This window comes from Cannabis sativa, chromosome 9 (genome assembly GCF_029168945.1).
Source record: "Cannabis sativa cultivar Pink pepper isolate KNU-18-1 chromosome 9, ASM2916894v1, whole genome shotgun sequence".
NCBI lineage: Eukaryota > Viridiplantae > Streptophyta > Magnoliopsida > Rosales > Cannabaceae > Cannabis > Cannabis sativa.
The window spans coordinates 22802098-22821998 of record NC_083609.1 but is presented as its reverse complement, the minus strand read 5'-3'; the positions used below and the strand labels follow the sequence as shown (position 1 = coordinate 22821998).

The following is a 19901-nucleotide window of genomic DNA, read 5'->3' as shown; positions in this document are numbered from 1 at the left end:
GAGTACTCTGTGTGCAGGTAAGGGTAAGGCTAAGTAGTGAGATTGAAGAGCTCGAGGCGTGGACCGCATGTTAGGGGGCTGGCCCAGTATTTTGCTTTTAATGTTTTTAAATGCTAAACATTGTGGAACCGTTATTTTGATTTAACTAGTTCTTATTTAGGTTTACGGTACTAAAAGTATTTTGTTTTAAACAGTGAGATCTCATGCTTAGATATTTTTTTTCAATAAAGAATTATTTTATTGTCTTTATCTTATTAAATTATTTTATACGGACTATCCTATGTGACATCTCGGGAAATCGGGGTGTTACAATATGGTATCAGAGCAATACGGTCCTAAAGAATGTGGTTAGCCCTAACATGTAAAGTTCACCGCCATGAGACGAGCTCGACTCACTGTACTGTAAATGTGTTACATATTTGGACTTGATACTTGCCAAAACAGTATGTTTGATCTGATCTTATGAAGACACAATCGAACTCATTAAGGAGAAATAAGAAAAGTTAAAGTTTCCATAAAAAGTAGACTTTCCAGAAGAAAATTTCTTCCCTTACAAGAAGTTTTCAAACAAAGAAAATGATAGCTGAATATAGAATCTTTCTTATGATAGAAAAGAGCAATAAACATTTAATTAAGGTGAGAAAATCAGTTTTATGATAGCCAAAAAATCGCACCATAATAAAAAATATTTTGGCATCTAAATTGCCAAAAAAGAACTTTATATTTTCAAACCAACCCGCACATGCGGTTTTTTCAATTTTTTAAACTGCACCCGCACCGCAAAACTAAAAAATTGTAGAAATCGCACCGCAAAAAATGATGCGGGACGGTGCGATTTTTGCAGTTTGGACTATCACCAATAATTAAACTATCATACATACAACAAAATTTGAGCAACACTTGTCAAAAATATCATAAGACTTGAAAATAAATATTTTTCAATAATACAATAATTAGTCGGCTTTGGGTTGGACATTCACATATTGGACCAAAATAAATATAAAAATTGTTATTTTTATAATGTGCGGTGCGGTGCGGTGCGGTTTGAACCGCATATTAACAATTTAAAATCAAATGACATACTAAATAAGTGATGAAAATAATTCTATTTCTTTATTTATAACTGAATGGCAAAGATTATATTAAAATAGAGTTTTATTTAGGGCACAAAGCTCAACAATATACACTTCCATGTTTGAAGTAATAATCGGTTTATGGTACATAACATTTTACAATTGTGCATAAATTTGAATTCCCTCTTTCTCTCTCTGTCTAGCTGCGCAATTATTTTGGTTTGGTGATCATTTCAATGTGTATTAAGTTTTCTCTAAGTTTTATGTTATTTCGGGTCAATGCAATGCGACTAGAATTGAGCCAATTGTCTTTATATATTATTATTTGTTGTTTCATTATAATGTGGGAGCTCAAGTTGTCATTTGGTATTGTTTCTACTTTAGTTTTCTCTATTTGAGTTAGAGAGCATACTTGGGTAGCTTGACTTGCTTCATGAATGTGTATGATATTTATTTTGATTATATTTGGTGAGGATATCTGGGGCATAATGTGAGAGCTCACTGGGAACTTTAGAAAATAGAAAATGGTTGCTAAATTTCTCTTTACTTATTTAAATTAGTGTTTTAGCCTACTAATTCATTTCCACTCTTTTTTGGAAGAAAGTATAGAGGTTTATTCTCTCTGTAATCTTTTTAAGTTTTTATTTTAGTATTCCAGCATTCCAACATACTCAAATATTTTTTGCTTGTTATTGCAGGTGGTCATAAGTGAGAAAATAGAATGGTTCATACACGGTTCTTGTTAGGATCTCCTTCATTAGAATCCACTCCTCTTGTTACAGTTGCTGTTTGTTCTCTAATTGAGACAAGGTCTAAGAAAAGAACCATCCCTTGTTCAGCTTCTAGTCGTTCTCAAGTTGAAACAAGGTCTAAGAAATGACCCTCAAATTCCACACAGATTGCTAAAAGCCAAAAAGACTCATGTATCTATTAATGATCAGTTAGTTGCCCCTCGCGAGGTACACTTTTATTTTTCTTTTGCTATGCCTCTTTTATTATTTTATTGTTTCATTTTTTAAATGTTTTTAACATTATTATTTATTAGTTTATTATGTGTAATTTTTTTTTGTAGGGTACATCGTTCCTCATTCCTCGTAGTCTACATCGCAACGTCAGGATTACTTACGAAGGCATTGATGGTAGATTCATTGGGTCTATTCGGGAAACTCTTTCAACAAAACAATTTCCAGATTTCTTTACTTCTTGCTTTGGCCAGTTTGCATCGTTGGAACAATTCACAATTCAAAATCAGTTAATTCACAATTCACTCCTTAGAGAGTTGCGACAACCCAATCCAGTTGAGATTTAGATTGGGATCAATGGAATGCAGCTAAGTTTTGGCCGAGGAGAGTTTGCCCTTGTAGCGGGTCTACAATGTTTGGGGTCTAGGGATAAATTAAAATATGTTCGACATGAAAATGGTATTCAATCAACATATTTTAATAATTTGAAGTTCTCCAAGGAACAATTGAGTAAATGTTTTGTTGAAAAGAGATGGAAGAATGATGAGGATGCTCTTAAAATTACACTTCTGCATTTCCTTAAAAAAATTTGCTCCGTTCAGAACCTTGTTATAATGTGTCACAAGAACACTTAAATATATTGGATAGTGGTGCATTTTCAGAGTTTCCTTGGGGACAAGAAGTTTCATTTTCCTTATGAAAAAATTGAAGGCAAGGATTAACTTGAAGAAGGTGGAAGAAGCCAAAGCACATTCTAGGAAGCCATTTTATAGGCATTTTGGGTTTGTATATGCATTTCAAGTTTGGTTCTACGAGTGTTGCCCATACATGAACGGTGGTCTTGCCACTTTGCATCAAGGTTCAATTTCTCGTATTGTTAGGTGGAAATGTGATTTGAATCCTAGATTCGAGGATGTTTCTATAATGCTATCTTTGCCAATGGATGAGGTATTTTACATTGTATAATATGTTCTTACTATTATATTTTTATTTATTATTTTACATATATATTGATTTTTTTTTTTTTGTTTTATTTTTTAAAATTTTTAGTTGAAATTGAGAAATTTATGTCCAACTTCTGAAGAGAGAGTAAAATATAATCTGGATATATTTTTCCCTAAAGGAAAAAAACATTCTTTGCCTCAGATAGATATTGATCATCCTCAAGCTGGAGCAACCCCCCACAAGATGTTGATGATGGAGATGATGATTTTGTGGAAATTCCTCCTAGGTCTGTTGCTGGTTGTCCATATTCTGTTCCTCAAGTGTCGCTAAATATCATGCAAGCCCAATTAAGACTAGAAGAAAGTAACAAGACTATAGTTTCTGAAGTATGCTCGCTGAAGACTTTTGTCCAAGATGGATTTTCTCGCTTTGATATGGCATTGTTTTAGCTTATTAGTTTCCATGAATCTAGAAAACATGTATGTCTTAATATATAATTTATGTTGCTTCATATGCTGTTTTATTAGATTTTTAATAATTTTCATATTTGAGAATAAAAACATCCCTGTGAAAAACCATTATTGCAACCCCTGTTTAAAAATAATTATGGATCACAAATACCATCTCTAATAAAATGACAATCATTATATGCAGCAAACCTAACAATGGCACCAATAGCAACCTTCATAGCATCTTTATATATTTTTTATTTTTTAAGTTCACATAGAAATACCTTTTTTGTAACCCTTTCAGCAACTTTTACAGAAACCATCTGTTATAAAATAACAGTCATTATTTGCAGCAAACCTAATAACTATGCAAATAGCAACCTTCATAGCATATTTTATGTATCTTTATATTTTTTTATTTTCTTAGTTGACATATAGATACCCTTTCAGCCACCATTATAGAAACCATCTGTAAGAAAATGATATTTATATGCAGCAACCCTACCAGTGACCCCAATAGCAACCTCTATTGCATATTAATGTCATATTTTTATTTTTTTTAGTTCACACCATTTAAATTTATATTTTAATTGTTCAATAGGATTCATCCGTTGATTTGTCCCAATCTCCTTCTTGTCATAATGATACTCTTTTTAATGAGAGGAGAACTAAACAAAGACATGAGAAAAATATTGTTTTAGAAGAAGAAGAGGAGAAGGAAGAAGAAGAAGCATATAAAGAAGAAGAAGCAGAAGAAGAAGAAGAAGAAGTAGATAAAGAAGAAGAAGCAAATAAAGAAGAAGATGCCGAAGGAGAAGAGGAAGAAGAAAAAGATCAACAAGAAAAAGAATATGATCATGAGTCTAAAGAAAAGGATAATCATGATGATGATTATCATGGGCTTAATATAAATGATGATAATGACTGCGGTGGAAATAATGAACAAGACAAAGATGATAGAGATTGTAGTAGAGAAAACAATGATGAAAATGTTAAGGTTGAGTGTTTTCCCTTTAATTAATGTTTTAAGATTCCATACACTTTTCATGTTTACGCTTATGATTATTTTGTTAGACTATATATATAGTGTATGTAATATAGCATATACAATGATATGAAATGCGGAAAATAAACTTTAATCATATCAATAATATATGCAATGAAAGGATCGATGTACCTCCAGCCATTGATCTTTGAGCTTCAATCCCTGCGATAGCTTCGGTATTGGAGTTCGGGCTTCCTCGCTCTCTCAACTCTCTTTAGATGGAATTTGCTGAATGGATTCAGAATGAGTGAGGAGCTCGGGGACCGAGACCCTATATTTATAGGTGAGATACTCCATCAGTATCTGCGCCACATTAATTGTCAGAATATTTTGACAATTAATTCAGGAAATCAAATCAGGTAATGAATATAGAAATCTGACCATATATAGAATATTACATAATTGATTTTGTCCAAATTCAATGAATATAAAATATTCATTTATCAGAAAATCAATTATTTATTTATTTCCTTAAATAGAAAATTATTTCCTTAATTAGAAAATAATTTCCATATATAAAATATTCTAATATTCTCCCACTTGGTCAGCATTTAAACTAAAATATTCAAACCCAACGTTCCTCATTATATAATAAACATACGAATCATAGCGACATGTCCTCATTATGAATCGAGTATTATCTTCCATGTATTACAATACATTTATTATATAACAATGTACTTTATGTGGCAATGTACTTAAGTGAATAAACCCTAAACCTTATGTTTATTCAGGTCCTCTGAAATTTTTCTCAAATGTAAAATTAAGATGCGCATAAATATGAGAAAATCAAAAATAAGAGTTTCATTAATAATAACTTTATTTGTACAAATTACATAAGGGAACCAAGTCCCATGTTCTCTACATGATCCTTGAATTTATGAGGTGGCAAGCCTTTTGTCATAGGATCGGCAATCATCAATTCAGTGCTAATGTGTTGAATGACCACTTTATTTTCCTTAACACGTTCTCTAATAGCTAAGTACTTAATGTCGATGTGCTTGCTTCGACTTCCACTTTTGTTGTTCTTAGCCATGAAAACAGCAGCTGAATTGTCACAGAACATCTTTAGCGGCCTTGCAATGGAATCAACCACTCTAAGGCCTGAAATGAAACTCTTTAGCCATACACCATGTGATGTAGCCTCAAAGCAAGAAACGAACTCAGCCTCCATAGTAGAAGTAGCAGTCAAGGTTTGTTTGTTACTCCTCCAAGACACAGCCTCCACCAGCAAACATAAACACGTAACCAGATGTAGATTTACATGAATCAGTGCAACCAGCGAAATCTGAGTCTGAGTAGCCAACTACTTCTAGATTGTCAGTTCGTTTGAACATCAGTTTGTAATCCTTAGTACCCTGAAGATACCTCATTACTTTCTTTGCAGCTTTCCAGTGGTCTATCCCCGGGTTACTCTGAAATCTTCCTAACATTCCGACAGAATAAGCAATGTCGGGTCTTGTGCACACCTGAGCATACATTAGGCTTCCGACAGCAGAAGCATAAGGAATGTTCTTCATTTGTTCTCTTTCAAAATCATTCTTTGGGCACTGGCTCAAATTTAATTTATCACCCTTCATAATTGGAGCAACGCTCGGTGAACAATCTTTCATATGAAACCTTTCTAAAACTCTGTTGATGTAGGCTTCTTGAGATAAACCTAAGATACCTCGGTATCTATCTCTATGAATCTTAATGCCTATGACATAGGATGCTTCACCCATGTCTTTCATCTCAAAGTTCTTTGAAAGAAATTGTTTTACTTCACGTAGCAACCCTTTATCATTGGATGCAAGAAGAATATCGTCCACATATAAAACAAGAAAACAGATCTTACTCCCACTTTCCTTCAGGTATATGCATTGATCCATGACATTCTCTTCAAATCCAAAGGAAGAGATGACATCATGAAATTTTAAATACCATTGACGGGATGCTTGTTTTAATCCATAGATGGACTTCTTGAGCTTGCATACCAAATCCTGACCTTCACTAGAGGAGAATCCTTCTGGTTGTTTCATGTATACCTCCTCCTCTAGATCACCATTCAGAAAAGCAGTTTTTTACATCCATCTGCTCCAGCTCTAAATCAAAATGAGCAACTAATGCCAAGATGACTCTCAGGGAATCTTTCTTTGATACAGGAGAAAAAGTCTCTGTATAGTCAATTCCTTCCTCTTGAGTGAATCCTTTAGCAACAAGTCTCGCTTTGTACCTCTCAGTGTTGCCTAATGAGTCTTTCTTAGTTTTATAGACCCATTTACAGCCAATGGCTCTCGCCCCATTAGGCAACTTTACAAGTTCCCAGACTCTGTTGCACCTCATAGAATTCATTTCATCATCCATAGCATTGTACCACAATTTTGATTCTCTACTGTTCATAGCTTGTAAAAACGTTTCTGGATCATTTCCAATTCCAATATCAGATTCTAATAAATACACAACATAGTCTTTATAAATCCTTGGTTTGATAGGTCTAGTAGATCTTCTTAAGACTTCACCAACAGGCTCTTGTGGAGCAGCAGCAGGTTCAGCAGGTTGTTCAACAGTTGCAGGCAACTCTTGAACATTTTGATCTACTGGATTATCATTACCAACTTGTGGATCTTCAGTGATTGGTAATGGTTGTTCAACATTCGTTTGAACTACAGGAGTGTTAACCATTATCAATCTTGCTTTTGAAGTGGAAGGTTCTGAAGGATCTTTCTCAGGACCTAAGTCCTTTGATTGATCACTCCCACTGATCAAGGCATTCTCAAGAAATTTTGCATTCCTTGATTCCACAATTCTTGTGCTATGAGATGGACAATAAAACTTGTAACCTTTAGACTTTTCAGCGTACCCTATAAAGAATCCGCTTATGGTCCTCGGGTCCAATTTCTTCTCTTGTGGATTATATATTCTGACTTCAGATGGACATCCCCAAATGCGTACATGATTCAAACTTGGTTTCCAACCTTTCCATAATTCAAAAGGAGTTTTTGAGACTGCCTTTGTTGGAACTCGGTTTAATATGTACACGGATGTCTTTAATGCTTCAGTCCACAAGGATTTAGGAAGGTTAGAGTTGCTACTAAGCATACTCCGCACCATGTCCATTAATGTTCGGTTTCTTCTTTCTGCAACACCATTTTGCTCGGGTGTACCGGGCAAGGTGTAATGGGCAACAATCCCATTTTCTTCAAGAAACTTCGCAAATGCACCAGGTGCTTGTCCATCTTCTGTGTATCTACCATAATACTCACCTCCTCTATCTGATCTCACTATCTTAATTTGCTTGTTGCATTGTTTCTCTACTTCAGCTTTAAATATCTTAAAGACATCTAATGCTTCACTTTTATTATGAAGTAAGTAGATATACATGTAGCGTGAGTAATCATCTATGAATGAGATGAAGTATTTCTGACCATGTGACTCCATATCTGGACTACATATATCAGTATGAATGATTTCTAATATTTCAGAACTCCTATGGACACCAGTTTTGACAGACTTGGAGGTTTGCTTTCCCTTAATGCAATCCACACAAGTATCAAAGTCAGTAAAATCTAAGGTATTGAGTACCCCATCTTTTACCAACCTTTTAATTCTATCAATGGAGATATGTCCCAATCTCCAGTGCCACAATGTACAGGAATCCTCTTTCATAACACATCTTTTAGTGCCAGCGTGAACATGCATAACATTATTAGTGGTATTATTTTGTAAATTAAGGCAGTAAAGACCATCAGACAAAATACCATTTCCAACACATTCAGATTTATAATATAAATTGAAATATTTGTCTGAAAATGTAAAGGAAAAACCAAAGGGTATAAGTCTTGAAACTGAAATCAAGTTTCTAGAGAAACTTGGTACATAAAAGGTCTTTTCTAACTTTAAAATAAAACCATTACTTAAAACTAAATTGCATGTTCCAATAGCTTCCACATGTGAGCCCATCTTGTTTCCAGATAAGATGCTTTGCTCACTTGCCACTGGCTTCCTTAGATTTTGAATATCCTGCAAGGAATTTGTTATGTGAATTGTTGAACCGGAATCAATCCACCATGTGTTAAGATTAACATTAGCCATATTAGATTCATAACATACTAAGGAAATTGGATTACCTTTGTCATCCATCCATTTCTTGAACTGGCTGCACTCCCTTTTAGCATGTCCCTTTTGTTTACAAAAGAAACATTTGATGGAATCTTTCTTTATGGCAGCCTTGGGAGCCATGGGCTTTTTCCCTTTGTTCTTCTTGAATGGCTTGCGTTTCTTAGGTTGAGTGGTCAGGTGAACATTTTCTCCTTGCTCCTGTAGGAGCCTGGCTTCCTCTTGAACACACATGGTCATCAATTCATTGATAGTCCATTTTTCTTTATGTGTGTTGTAGGAAATTTTGAAAGGCCCATACTGTGGAGGAAGATTGTGAAGGATGTAATGAACCAGGAAGGTATCAGGAATGATAACGTCGAGTTTCTTCAAATGAGCAGTGATGTCCCTCATTTTAGAAATATGTTCTCGAACTCCTTTAACACCGTGAGTTTTGTGGACGAGAACTCTTGGATGAGGTTGATGAACAAGGATTTATCCGAAGTGTCAAACCTGCTCATCCATAACTTTGATAAAGTCTTTCACCTTCTCAGGTGGCTCCACCGATCCACGCATTCCCATAGGAATTCCGGACATAATGAACATGATGCGAGAGACGATTAGATTGCTCCCACTTTTCACGCAAAGGCAATCTCGGCAGCGGTGCTAGTATCGGTGATAGCACTCGGTTCATCTTTCCTTATTGCATAATCCATGTCAAAGGCAAGCAAGGTGGAGAAGAACTCGTTCCTTCCGGATTTTGAAGTTGTCACTCCTAAGCTCGGTGGATTTCACTAGTGATTTCAGCATATTTAGAGGTGGATGAAATAGCTGCAAGAATAGGATTACAAAAATTTAGATGTTTAAAAGAATTGAGGCTTTAATGAATTCATGTTTTACCAATGTAGAAACATGATGAAGATGAAAATTTTATTAAATCTAAAATTGCCTGTGGGCTAAATTTTAAATCTAATAAAATTAGATGAACTTTATGATAGATTTAATGAAGTATTTAATTTAGAAATAATGGAGGAATGAAATCTATCTATAATTAAAATTTGTGATAACACTATTAATTCAAATCCTCATAACTCCCTGTGGGGTAAATTAAGAGAATTTAACTTAATATATTATCCTAATTAATTATAAAAATATAATAAAATCCCTGTGGGGTAAAATTATTATATCCAAATAATTAATTACAAGTTTTGTCCATTAAGGTGAATTTTAATTAATATATAATTTTATATAATTAAAGATGCTGTGGCTACTCCCTAATTATAAAAAATTATATTTTCACTTTAGACATTAGGTATTGGGCTCTACCTAAAAGTAATTTCGTTATTAACATAATAGACAATCACTGAGATTAGTGCTCCTAGTGTGGTCGTCCGAAGATCATTAAAAACCGTTCTAGATATGAGCATTTGTCCCAGGTTCATGTTTTCTTATGTCAAACCACAAAACTACTTACGTTTTATTCATATTTTATTCATTTTATTAAGTTTTATGAATATTTTATGAATAATTTTATGAAGTTTTATGAAACTTAATTGCTAAATAAAATATTCAACCTATCTTAATGTTTGAATATTTCTAAATATATCTAGCACTATAAAAGGAATTTATGTATAGCATTTAAATCATACAAATCTAAATTAATTGCATTAAACATAAATTTGTCAATTAAATACAAAATAATACAATTAATGTATGATCATTAATTAAATGCAAATTCCTTAATATGAAATTAATGGCAGATTTTTCAAAAATTAATTTAGACAATAAATTGCAGAAATTTGGTAATATATAATTAAATGCACAAATTAACACAATTTTTACATGCCTAAATAAATCATGTAACAAATTACCAAATTTAAACAAATTTCCATTTTCAATTTATACTATATATATGTATTAAACAAAAATGGAAAATTAACTAAATGCAATTTATTGACTAAATTAACACTAAAATGGGAAAATAATTAATATTCCAAATAAATAAAAATTTATAAAAAATTCGGAATTTTTCCCCTCTTTTTTTTTTTTTTTTTTTTTTTGAAAAATTCATACTGCCAAACGACATGTCGTTTTTGCAAAAGGCAAAAACGACACGTCGTTTTTTACTTTCTGAAGTGTGCTGAAAACATTAAAAACGACACGTCGTTTTACCTAAGCTAAAACGACACGTCGTTTAATAAATGCAAAGGTCGCTCGAAGATCGAAAACGACATGTCGTTTTCCACAATGTGAAAAACGACATGTCGTTTTTTCTACAACGACATTTGTAACGTGTTTCAAACGACACGTCGTTTTTTACAAACGACACGTCGTTTTTACGCCAAACGACACGTCGTTTTTACGCCAAACGACACGTCGTTTTCTCCAAACGACATGTCGTTTTGCGTCGTCTTCTTCGACAAGAAACCGGTCGATTTTGACCCGTTTTTCTGCACGCGGGTCCGTCGAACCCGACCCAAATCCGATCGGAAATTGCGTTTCCGACGACCAAATTACGTGTTTTCAAATCTAAATGGTTCTAAATCAAATAATAAAGAGATCCACATAGATTTTATGCACAAAAACACGAAAAAATATATACTTTAATATCACGAAACTAATCGGGTCCGAAAAAGTTTTAACTGAAAATTTTTTCCATCTTTAAGTTTTTCAATGGATTTTCAATGCTTAGATCGATCTATAATACTATACGAATATAGTAATGTATATAGAATTCAAAATAAACACCGAAAAATGAAAAAAGGAAAAAACAAAACCATGGACCGATCGTGATTATATATACGCATGTATATATATATATATGCATGTATATATCACATAATAAAAAAATGTATATATAGAAACATATATATATACATATATGCATGTATATATGCATGTATATACGATATATATATAGAAACATATATACATATAAAATATATATATATACACGTACGAGTATGAATGTATGAGTATATAATATATATGTATATATGAACAATAAAAGATATATATATGTATATACTGATTAAAATGTATATATAATATAAATGGTATGAATATAAATATATATATACAGAACCGAAACAAATATGTATATATATGAACAGTATATGTATGTATATATATATATATGTGAAACTCAAATAAAATCAAGGCAGAGATAAATCCGCTCTGATACCAACTGTTAGACTATATATATAGTGTATGTAATATAGCATATACAATGATATGAAATGCGGAAAATAAACTTTAATCATATCAATAATATATGCAATGAAAGGATCGATGTACCTCCAGCCATTGATCTTTGAGCTTCAATCCCTGCGATAGCTTCGGTATTGGAGTTCGGGCTTCCTCGCTCTCTCAACTCTCTTTAGATGGAATTTGCTGAATGGATTCAGAATGAGTGAGGAGCTCGGGGACCGAGACCCTATATTTATAGGTGAGATACTCCATCGAGATACGCGCCACATTAATTGTCAGAATATTTTGACAATTAATTCAGGAAATCAAATCAGGTAATGAATATAGAAATCTGACCATATATAGAATATTACATAATTGATTTTGTCCAAATTCAATGAATATAAAATATTCATTTATCAGAAAATCAATTATTTATTTATTTCCTTAAATAGAAAATTATTTCCTTAATTAGAAAATAATTTCCATATATAAAATATTCTAATATATTTTATTTTGTATATTTTGTTTGCAGGTTAAAGATGATGGCGCAATTTCAAATAAAGTTCTTGAAGTTGCAACACCAGTTGCTTTAGTGGGTACTGAGAATGATAATGGTGGGTGTTTTTTGGATTCTTCATCAGACGCTTTATTGGAGGAGACAATGCAAAATGCTTATAAAGCTTTGGATGCGATGAAGACAAAAATTGTATAGTTTTATCCATTATACTTTTTCTAAATTTTTACTATTTAATGGTTTATATTTATTGCTGTTATAAGTATATTTATATGATTTTTTTTCCTCATAGCCATCTTCTCTCATTGCACGACCATGGTTCCTTATATTGATAGTGACAAGAGTAAGTTGGAATGTGTTACTCCTATGTCAAAAAGGAAGACTAAGCTTCCATCATATTTGGACTCACCATTTGTGAGAAATTTTAGTTCTGGCCTTAGTAATCGAGTTAAATCAACAGGAGACATTAAGGTTCTCAAAGGTCTTTGCCCATTAGATGAAAAAATTGGTGAACCACTTGATTTTTCTCTTACTCAAGATTTCAACGGATGGTTAGATAAGGGAATGAAAAGTGACAACAAGTGAGTGTTTACTTTGTTTTTTTTTTATTTATTTATTGTTTTTTGTTGTGGTTGCTTTATTTTTTATTATTGTATTTTTTTGTCTTAAAATGAGATTGTACTCTAAGGAGGATAACTTGATAATTCTTGGCCTTCAACTTGGTGTTCATGTCATTATTAAGAAGGCTTGGTTCCATGCTCTACAATGTAGTGGGCTGCCTATTACAAATTCAGTAAGTTTCTTTGTCATTTATGATTACTTTTTAATTTTACCATGTAAATTTTAGAGTATTTTCTTAATAACTTTTTTTATTGATGTAGCATGTTGATGTGTTCTTTTATTACTTAAGAAAGAAAGGCAAGTATCGCGACTCAACAGTTAAAAAGTTCACCACAACCAATTCTAACTTTCAGACAAGAATTGAAGTTGTTTATCAAACTTTTCTCAAGAAGAATCATGATTTTGGTGTGCTGAGTTGCAAACATGTTGTTGCTGATGTGATTATGGGTTTTGCAAATCATTGTAATATTCTTGTTGGAAATTATTTTGCCCTAATAGAAATACCAAACCAACAAGATTACAACTCTATGACAAATAATACAAAGGACAAAAATATAGATTAAATAATGTTACAACACCAAATAAAATATACACATAAATATAGAGAATATGGAGAGAAGAGAAGAATTACAACTCAAAGCAATAAGCTACACATAAAACACAATATATAAATAGCATATAAATATAAGAGATGTGAGAGCAATCTCAACACCATATACACCACAAGTGTATAATAGGAGAATCACAAAACTTGAACAAGGTCTTACACCTTTGTCCAAAAGCTTATTTCCCCCTACCACAAGCACTTAAGGAAAAGAAATAATGGAAATAGCTTTCTGGATTTATCAAGCCTATAGTGTTTCTAGCAATGTGCTCTCTTGATAGAAACTTCTCCCCCCAAAGTAAACTCAAGACCTCTATTTATAGTGTTTTGAGGATCACATTTGAAAATTAAATCCTTTAATCACATGGCTATTACCAATACTTTAATTTGTGTTTAATGGGATAAAAACATTGGACAAGAGAGCTGGAAATATGCTCAATTAATTTATGTACGTTTATGAACGTTTTCAAAAACGGGTTCCAGGTGTTTGTAAAACAACCATAAAACAACATAAAAACAACCATTAAACAATTGTTTCTAGAGAACTCAAAATGTAACTCCTCTCCGAGTCAAATCTTTTCCCAACGTCCCAATACCCATTTAAATGATATAATTGAGTATTGTAACAGTTTCTAACAACTAGAAACTTATCCCATTAATTACATAACTTCCATATGTAATAACTCACATATTATCAATTGTGATCCTTAAGTTACAATCTATTTTCAGATTTGTAACTCATTATATGTTACAATTTTATGTGTATTATTATACTATATATGATATAATATAACCTCCAACACATAATATATATTAATCTCATATTAATATATAATTTGTCACATTTAAATATTTTAATCTATATTATATTATATCAAATAATATAACAATTCCTTGGAATAAAGCAGGCTATGCGCTTATTCCAAATTCTATAAAGAAGGAAATCATTGCCTCCTTGCTGTTATGTGTCTTAAAGAAAGTGTTTTTCATGTTTATAACACATTGACATGTGCCAATAACCATCATCTTGCATTGGTAGCTGTGGAGCTATTTCGTATTTTGCTACCTTCTTATTTGACCATGCTTGGATTTTTTGAACGCACAGACATAGACTTCTCTGTTGCCCCTTATGCTGGGAAAATACGTAGTGCTCCTTTTGAGGTAGTTTTTGATGGTGACGTTCCAACAGGGATATCTAGGTGTGTTCCTTTTAAACTGAATTTCATTTTATAATGATTAATTGTGTTTTTTACTTACCTATTTTATCTAGGAATGTCAATCTGGGCCATTTTCGCGGCCCGGGTCGGGCCCCCGGCCCGACGGGCCAACTGTGGCCCGAATTATTCGGGCTCTTATCGAGCTTCTGGCCCGACCCGGCCCGGTTTCAAATATTAAAAAAAACACCTAAATCCTTAAAAAAATCTCAATTTCTAATTTCTTCTCAGTTCTCGATCTCTTATCAACTCAATCTCTACTCTACGATACAATCCCCAGAAAAGCAAAGCTTCTTCTTCTTTTTTTTTAGGTAAACTTACATCATCTCTACACTTTCAATACTCAATCTCTAGTCTCTGATACAATCCCCAGAAAAGCTATTCAATTTCTTTCTGAACCATCTTTGTTTTTCCTGAAGCATACACGAACGAGCATACATTTATATCCTAGAGACAGGTAACTTTAACCTGAACTATAATCCCAATTGATAAAAATGACACCGGTGAAACAAACCTTAAAATATACTTGTATGTAAATTACGTGTCATAATATGATTAACCTGTCTCATTGAAAACATGCATTGACTATTTTTTGTAGTGGGAATTTAATGATATTTTATTTGTCCAGAATGAATTATGTCCAAAGATGGTACTACTTCTCGTGATATTTCCAGTGAGAGATTAGGATATGATTAGAGTTTTAGTTCTTGTGTTATTAGAGATTGTGTTGGTATTTAATGAAGATTAATGGGTTGTTCAAATTGAGTGGGGTGTTTGTATTGGTTGTGTTTTGGTGTTAGTACTTAGATTTTGGGTTGGTGAACAACAAGTGTTTGTTGAAATGTCTAAGAGAAAAGATGCTTTGGTCATTACAAAACACCTCACGTCCTCACTAGGAATAGAATGATTACATTATATAGTTTCTGAAAATAAAAAACAAAATTACAGCTAGTAAACTTGTTTTTAAAATCAAAACCCCACAAGATCACTTATCTGAGTTCAAAAGTCCATCATTATCACTTTTTTTTAACTATATTTTGAGGATGAGAAAAAAAAAATTGATTTAGAGAACTAAGGCAATTCAGTAACCACCATAAGTATCCTAACTTTTTTTTAAAAAAAGGGGTCGGGCCTAACTCGGCCCGTTTATCTAGGGTCGGGCTTGGCCCGCTAAGCCAAAAGAAAGAGTTAGGCCTGGCCGGGCCAGGCTAAAGTGATATCGGGTCGGGCCGGGTTTGTGGCGGGTCAGGCCCGGCCCAGCCCAACTCACATTCCTAATTTTATCTTTGTGTTTTTTATTATTTTTGTGCAGAGATAATGCAATATATATGTTCTCATTTGCTGAGTATTTCATAGAGGGAAAGGAGATTCCGAAGGTGGATTTTGATTTGGAATGTCATAGGTCCAGGCTTGCTTTTTTATTATATTCATATGCAATGACAAAGAAAACCTGTGGATATGAGAGTGAGGCTGACTAGATGTTGAAACTTTGTCCACTGTGTTTTTTGGTATGCAGATGTTGAAACTTTGTCAAAGCAAAGAGCTTTTTGTCCACTGTGTTATTTTTGTATGTAGATATTGAAACTTTGTCAAAGCACAGAGCATTTTGTACACAATGTTTTTTAGGTATATAGATGTTGAAACTTTATCAAAGGAAAGAGCTTTTTGTCCACTGTATCTTTTTGGTATGTAGATATTGAAACTTTGTCAATACAAAGAGCTTTTTGTCCTTTATGTTCTTTTGGTATACTGCTTTTGTTTTAATTTAATTTATGAAGAATTATTAGGATAATTTGGAGCAATGGTAGAGAACAAGTAAATATTTAGCAACACCAACAACAAATGACAAAGCAGCAAGCATGTGAAGTGACTAAATATAGCAATTCCTATAACAATTCGAATATATCAATAACAAATGACATGTTAGCAACCTTTTAGCAACACCAACAACTTTATTAGTAATGGACCACATTTTTAGCAACACCAACAACTATATTAGCAACCTTTACAATAACATTTGCACTAGTAACTTTGATTTCAAGGAACAAATGACTAAATATAGAAATTCCTATATCAATACTAATAGAAACTCTAAAGGAAACTATATCAGTAATTTTTTGCATAACATGTCAAAGCACCAAATACAGAAACCTTGAAATGAACTACATCATCAACATAAAAGTAACCATTTGCATTAAATAACAAATAATCCTGCACTACAACCCTAAAAGCAACTCATTCAGCAATCCCTTGCATAAAATATCATATAATTCAATAAAACAATTCAAACTGAAACCATTTGATAAACTATTAGCTAAATATTAAAGTCCAAATATTTTTTTTTTCTAAAAATTATGTGTGTAATAGTCAAATTAAAGATTTATATTCTGTTTTAAAAAAGTAAAGCAATAATGAATGTATATATATATCATTCTTCTATATATATGTATATAGTTATAAAGTCAATCTTTAATTCCTGTTGTTGTTATATTTTCTGCAAGTCTTTCTATTATGTCCACTTTGACCGCAGATACCGCATTTGTTTTGTTTTTTTTGGCATTTTGTTTTTTTTTTCTCTCATCCAGGCTTGAATCTTCTCTTCTTTGCTCTACCTACTCTTACTCTTCCTTTTGGAGGGTCTACTTTCCAATTTTTAATTTCATCAAGTGTTTCCCACATGTCTTTGCTTCCAATAGGATATACAACTTCCCCATAAGTAGCAACCATTGCTTCCTTCATGTAATATGCTGAACAATATTGATAAGGGTCTTCATTATTTGCTTTCAAAACAGCAATTGCATGTTTACATGGTATTTGATCCATTTGAAACCTATTGAATCATTATGAATTTATTGATTAATATAATGAATCATCAAGTATATGCAACAACATTATATATTAATGATTAAACATATATGGTTTAAGTGTTTAACCTGTTGCATGAACAAGTTATCCAAGTTAAATCAACTATTGCTCTTTCTCCATCATCACAAACTTCGTACAAAGTGTGAGTTGGTGGGTGCACCTGTTTATTATAATGATAAAATTAGTATACCATGTGTAGTTATGATAGAAAAAAAAAGAAAGTTTGTATTTGAATTTCATAATAATACCGTCAATGACAATGAGGATATGTAGTTGTCATTCAAAATTTCTTCATATTTACTGGTCAACTTTGTTGTGATAGCATTTGCGATGTTTCTATTATTCTAACTCTATTGTTGAACCAATCCTCTAAAACATTCTAACATCGTACAAATTGGTAGCTCTCTTATAGCTAGAATTGCTGAATTCAAAGATTCTACAATATTAGATGTCATGATGGAGTATCTGTTGTTTAGTGAATGAACTCTTGCCCATTTGTGATATCCAATCTCTTGTAGGTAAGGTTGTAGCCTCTTATCAATCTTATCAAGTTCTCTCATGTGGTACTCAAACTCATTGACAGTGTATGCATATGCAGCTAAAAAGAATGTACTCTTCACCTTTTTGGATCCTTTTTTGAATTTGCTTTTCATGTTCTTCAACAAATGTAGGCGCAAGCCCCATGTGGTACTTTTGGGTATACTGTGTTGACTGCTTTTATGATGCTTTCATGTCGATCTGAAATGATTATCATATCTTCTCTTACTCCATATGCTTTCCTGAATTTATCAAAGAAGAACTCCCAAGAATCATCATTCTCCGAGTCAACTACACCATATGCTAAGGGAAAACTTTTACCTTCTCCATTGTGAGTTGCTGCAGCTAGTAATATTCCTCCATATGCTGACTTCATAAAAGTTCCATCAACTATTACACATGGTATGCAATGGGGCCAACCTTTTATAGAAGCATTCAACACTACGAAAGCATATAGGAATATCCCATTATCATCTGTTTTGAGATCAACTCTAGATCCTGGATTTGTAAGGTGGAACCTGTGAAGATAACTTGGTAATTCAACATAAGATTGGGCTGCATTTCCTAGAACTTTTTCCTTGGCCTTTTCTCTAGATCTCCAAGCTTTGCTATACTTCACTTTCACTCCATGATCATGCTTCATGTCATTCATTATATCAACAACTTTGTACATTGTTTTGATATCATTGAATTTGTGTTTGATCATATCTCCAATAATTGTTGAAGTTGCTTGTCGTTTGCCTTTGTACCTTATTTCAAGCGCACAAGTGTGAATTTGCTGAAAGCTCTTGATTATAAATTGATTTGTCTTTCCATTTCGTAATGCTCGTAATGTCCACTTGCAATTTTTGTCAAGGCAAACAACTAGATACTCTTTTGTACAAGACTTTTGCACACAATACTGGAAATTGTTTTTGATAGCATAATGACTCAAAACATTCTTCAAGGTCTTCTTGTCTTTGTATATCTGAGACACAACAATTTCTTCTTCATTTTTGTTGCAGATCACTGATTCTTCATTTATGTCGCTCTCTTCTTCTTTCTCGAAGTTCGTTTCATTTGCATCTTCTATAATTTTTTTTGACATAAGATTGACATAGTCAATATAGTCTGCAATGTCTTCTGTGCCAGTTTTATCAATGTTTGATGCATTTTCTTCTACTTTTCCAACTTCATTATATAGTAGGTATGATGAAGTTATTGCACTCCTTGTTGAAAAGAAAGTTGGTCTGTTGGGGCTGATGTCAATTGTAAGGCATAATGGATACTTTGTAAAATCAGGTTCTCTTTTCTTCATCTTCATATAAACTTTAAGTTGTGTATCATCAGCTACATTCAGGCCCGACCCTGAGCATAGGCGGGCTAGGCTGTGCCTAGGGCCCACCTAGCCCAGGGGCCCCAAAAAAAATTCCTTTAAAAATTATACCATTTTTTATTTTGAAAAATACCACATTTTTTTCTAAATAAGGGCCCAAAATAAATTTTTTTTCTATGGCCCACTAAGTTTCAGGGTCGGCCCTGGCTATATTGAAAGGACTGTAGCCGTCTTTTACTTGATACTGAATCTTCAAAATAGTTGATTCTATTAGCAACTTCAGCTCATTACAAATCATTCCAAACAAGTGGCTATGGTTGCAATTATTTGGAATGAGCAATGCACAACCTTCAAAGTTGATGTAGATTCCATTTTGATCCCATTGTCCTCCATGTTGAAGTACAACAATACTTTCTATCTCCTGTTCTAAAATAAAATTAAACCAGCAAGTATTATTTCTATTAAATTTACAAAACCAATTACAACAA

General features: G+C 32.8%; 2 protein-coding genes and 1 long non-coding RNA gene across 3 annotated transcripts; 1 reads left to right on the top strand and 2 right to left on the bottom strand.

Annotated features, from left to right (window-relative positions):
- Window positions 1–1179: 1179 nt before the first annotated feature.
- Window positions 1180–4207, top strand: LOC133031138 (uncharacterized). The gene is made up of 2 exons (XR_009684631.1): window positions 1180–2983; window positions 3086–4207. It is a non-coding gene; the product is annotated as an uncharacterized LOC133031138 (long non-coding RNA).
- A 13066-nt stretch (window positions 4208–17273) lies between these two features.
- On the bottom strand, window positions 17274–18214 carry LOC133031298 (uncharacterized). Its single transcript, XM_061104778.1, has 3 exons — window positions 17924–18214; window positions 17630–17721; window positions 17274–17526 (listed from the first exon to the last, which is right to left on the bottom strand). The coding sequence occupies exons 1-3, from the start codon at window positions 18212–18214 to the stop codon at window positions 17274–17276; spliced, it is 636 nt and encodes a 211-aa protein (XP_060960761.1).
- Window positions 18215–18219: 5 nt separating this feature from the next.
- On the bottom strand, window positions 18220–19395 carry LOC133031297 (uncharacterized). Its single transcript, XM_061104777.1, has one exon. The coding sequence runs from the start codon at window positions 19393–19395 to the stop codon at window positions 18220–18222; it is 1176 nt and encodes a 391-aa protein (XP_060960760.1).
- Window positions 19396–19901: the final 506 nt, after the last annotated feature.

Excerpts from the sequence above, each read along its gene's own strand:
- LOC133031298 (XM_061104778.1), bottom strand. The coding sequence starts at position 18,214 with ATGAAAAGCAAATTCAAAAAAGGATCCAAAAAGGTGAAGAGTACATTC. Across the intron at positions 17,722-17,923 it reads TAGAATGTTTTAGAGGATTG|GTGCACCCACCAACTCACAC; the intron begins GTTCAACAATAG and ends TATAATAAACAG. Across the intron at positions 17,527-17,629 it reads ATAACTTGTTCATGCAACAG|GTTTCAAATGGATCAAATAC; the intron begins GTTAAACACTTA and ends ATGATTCAATAG.
- LOC133031297 (XM_061104777.1), bottom strand. The coding sequence starts at position 19,395 with ATGAAGAAAAGAGAACCTGATTTTACAAAGTATCCATTATGCCTTACA.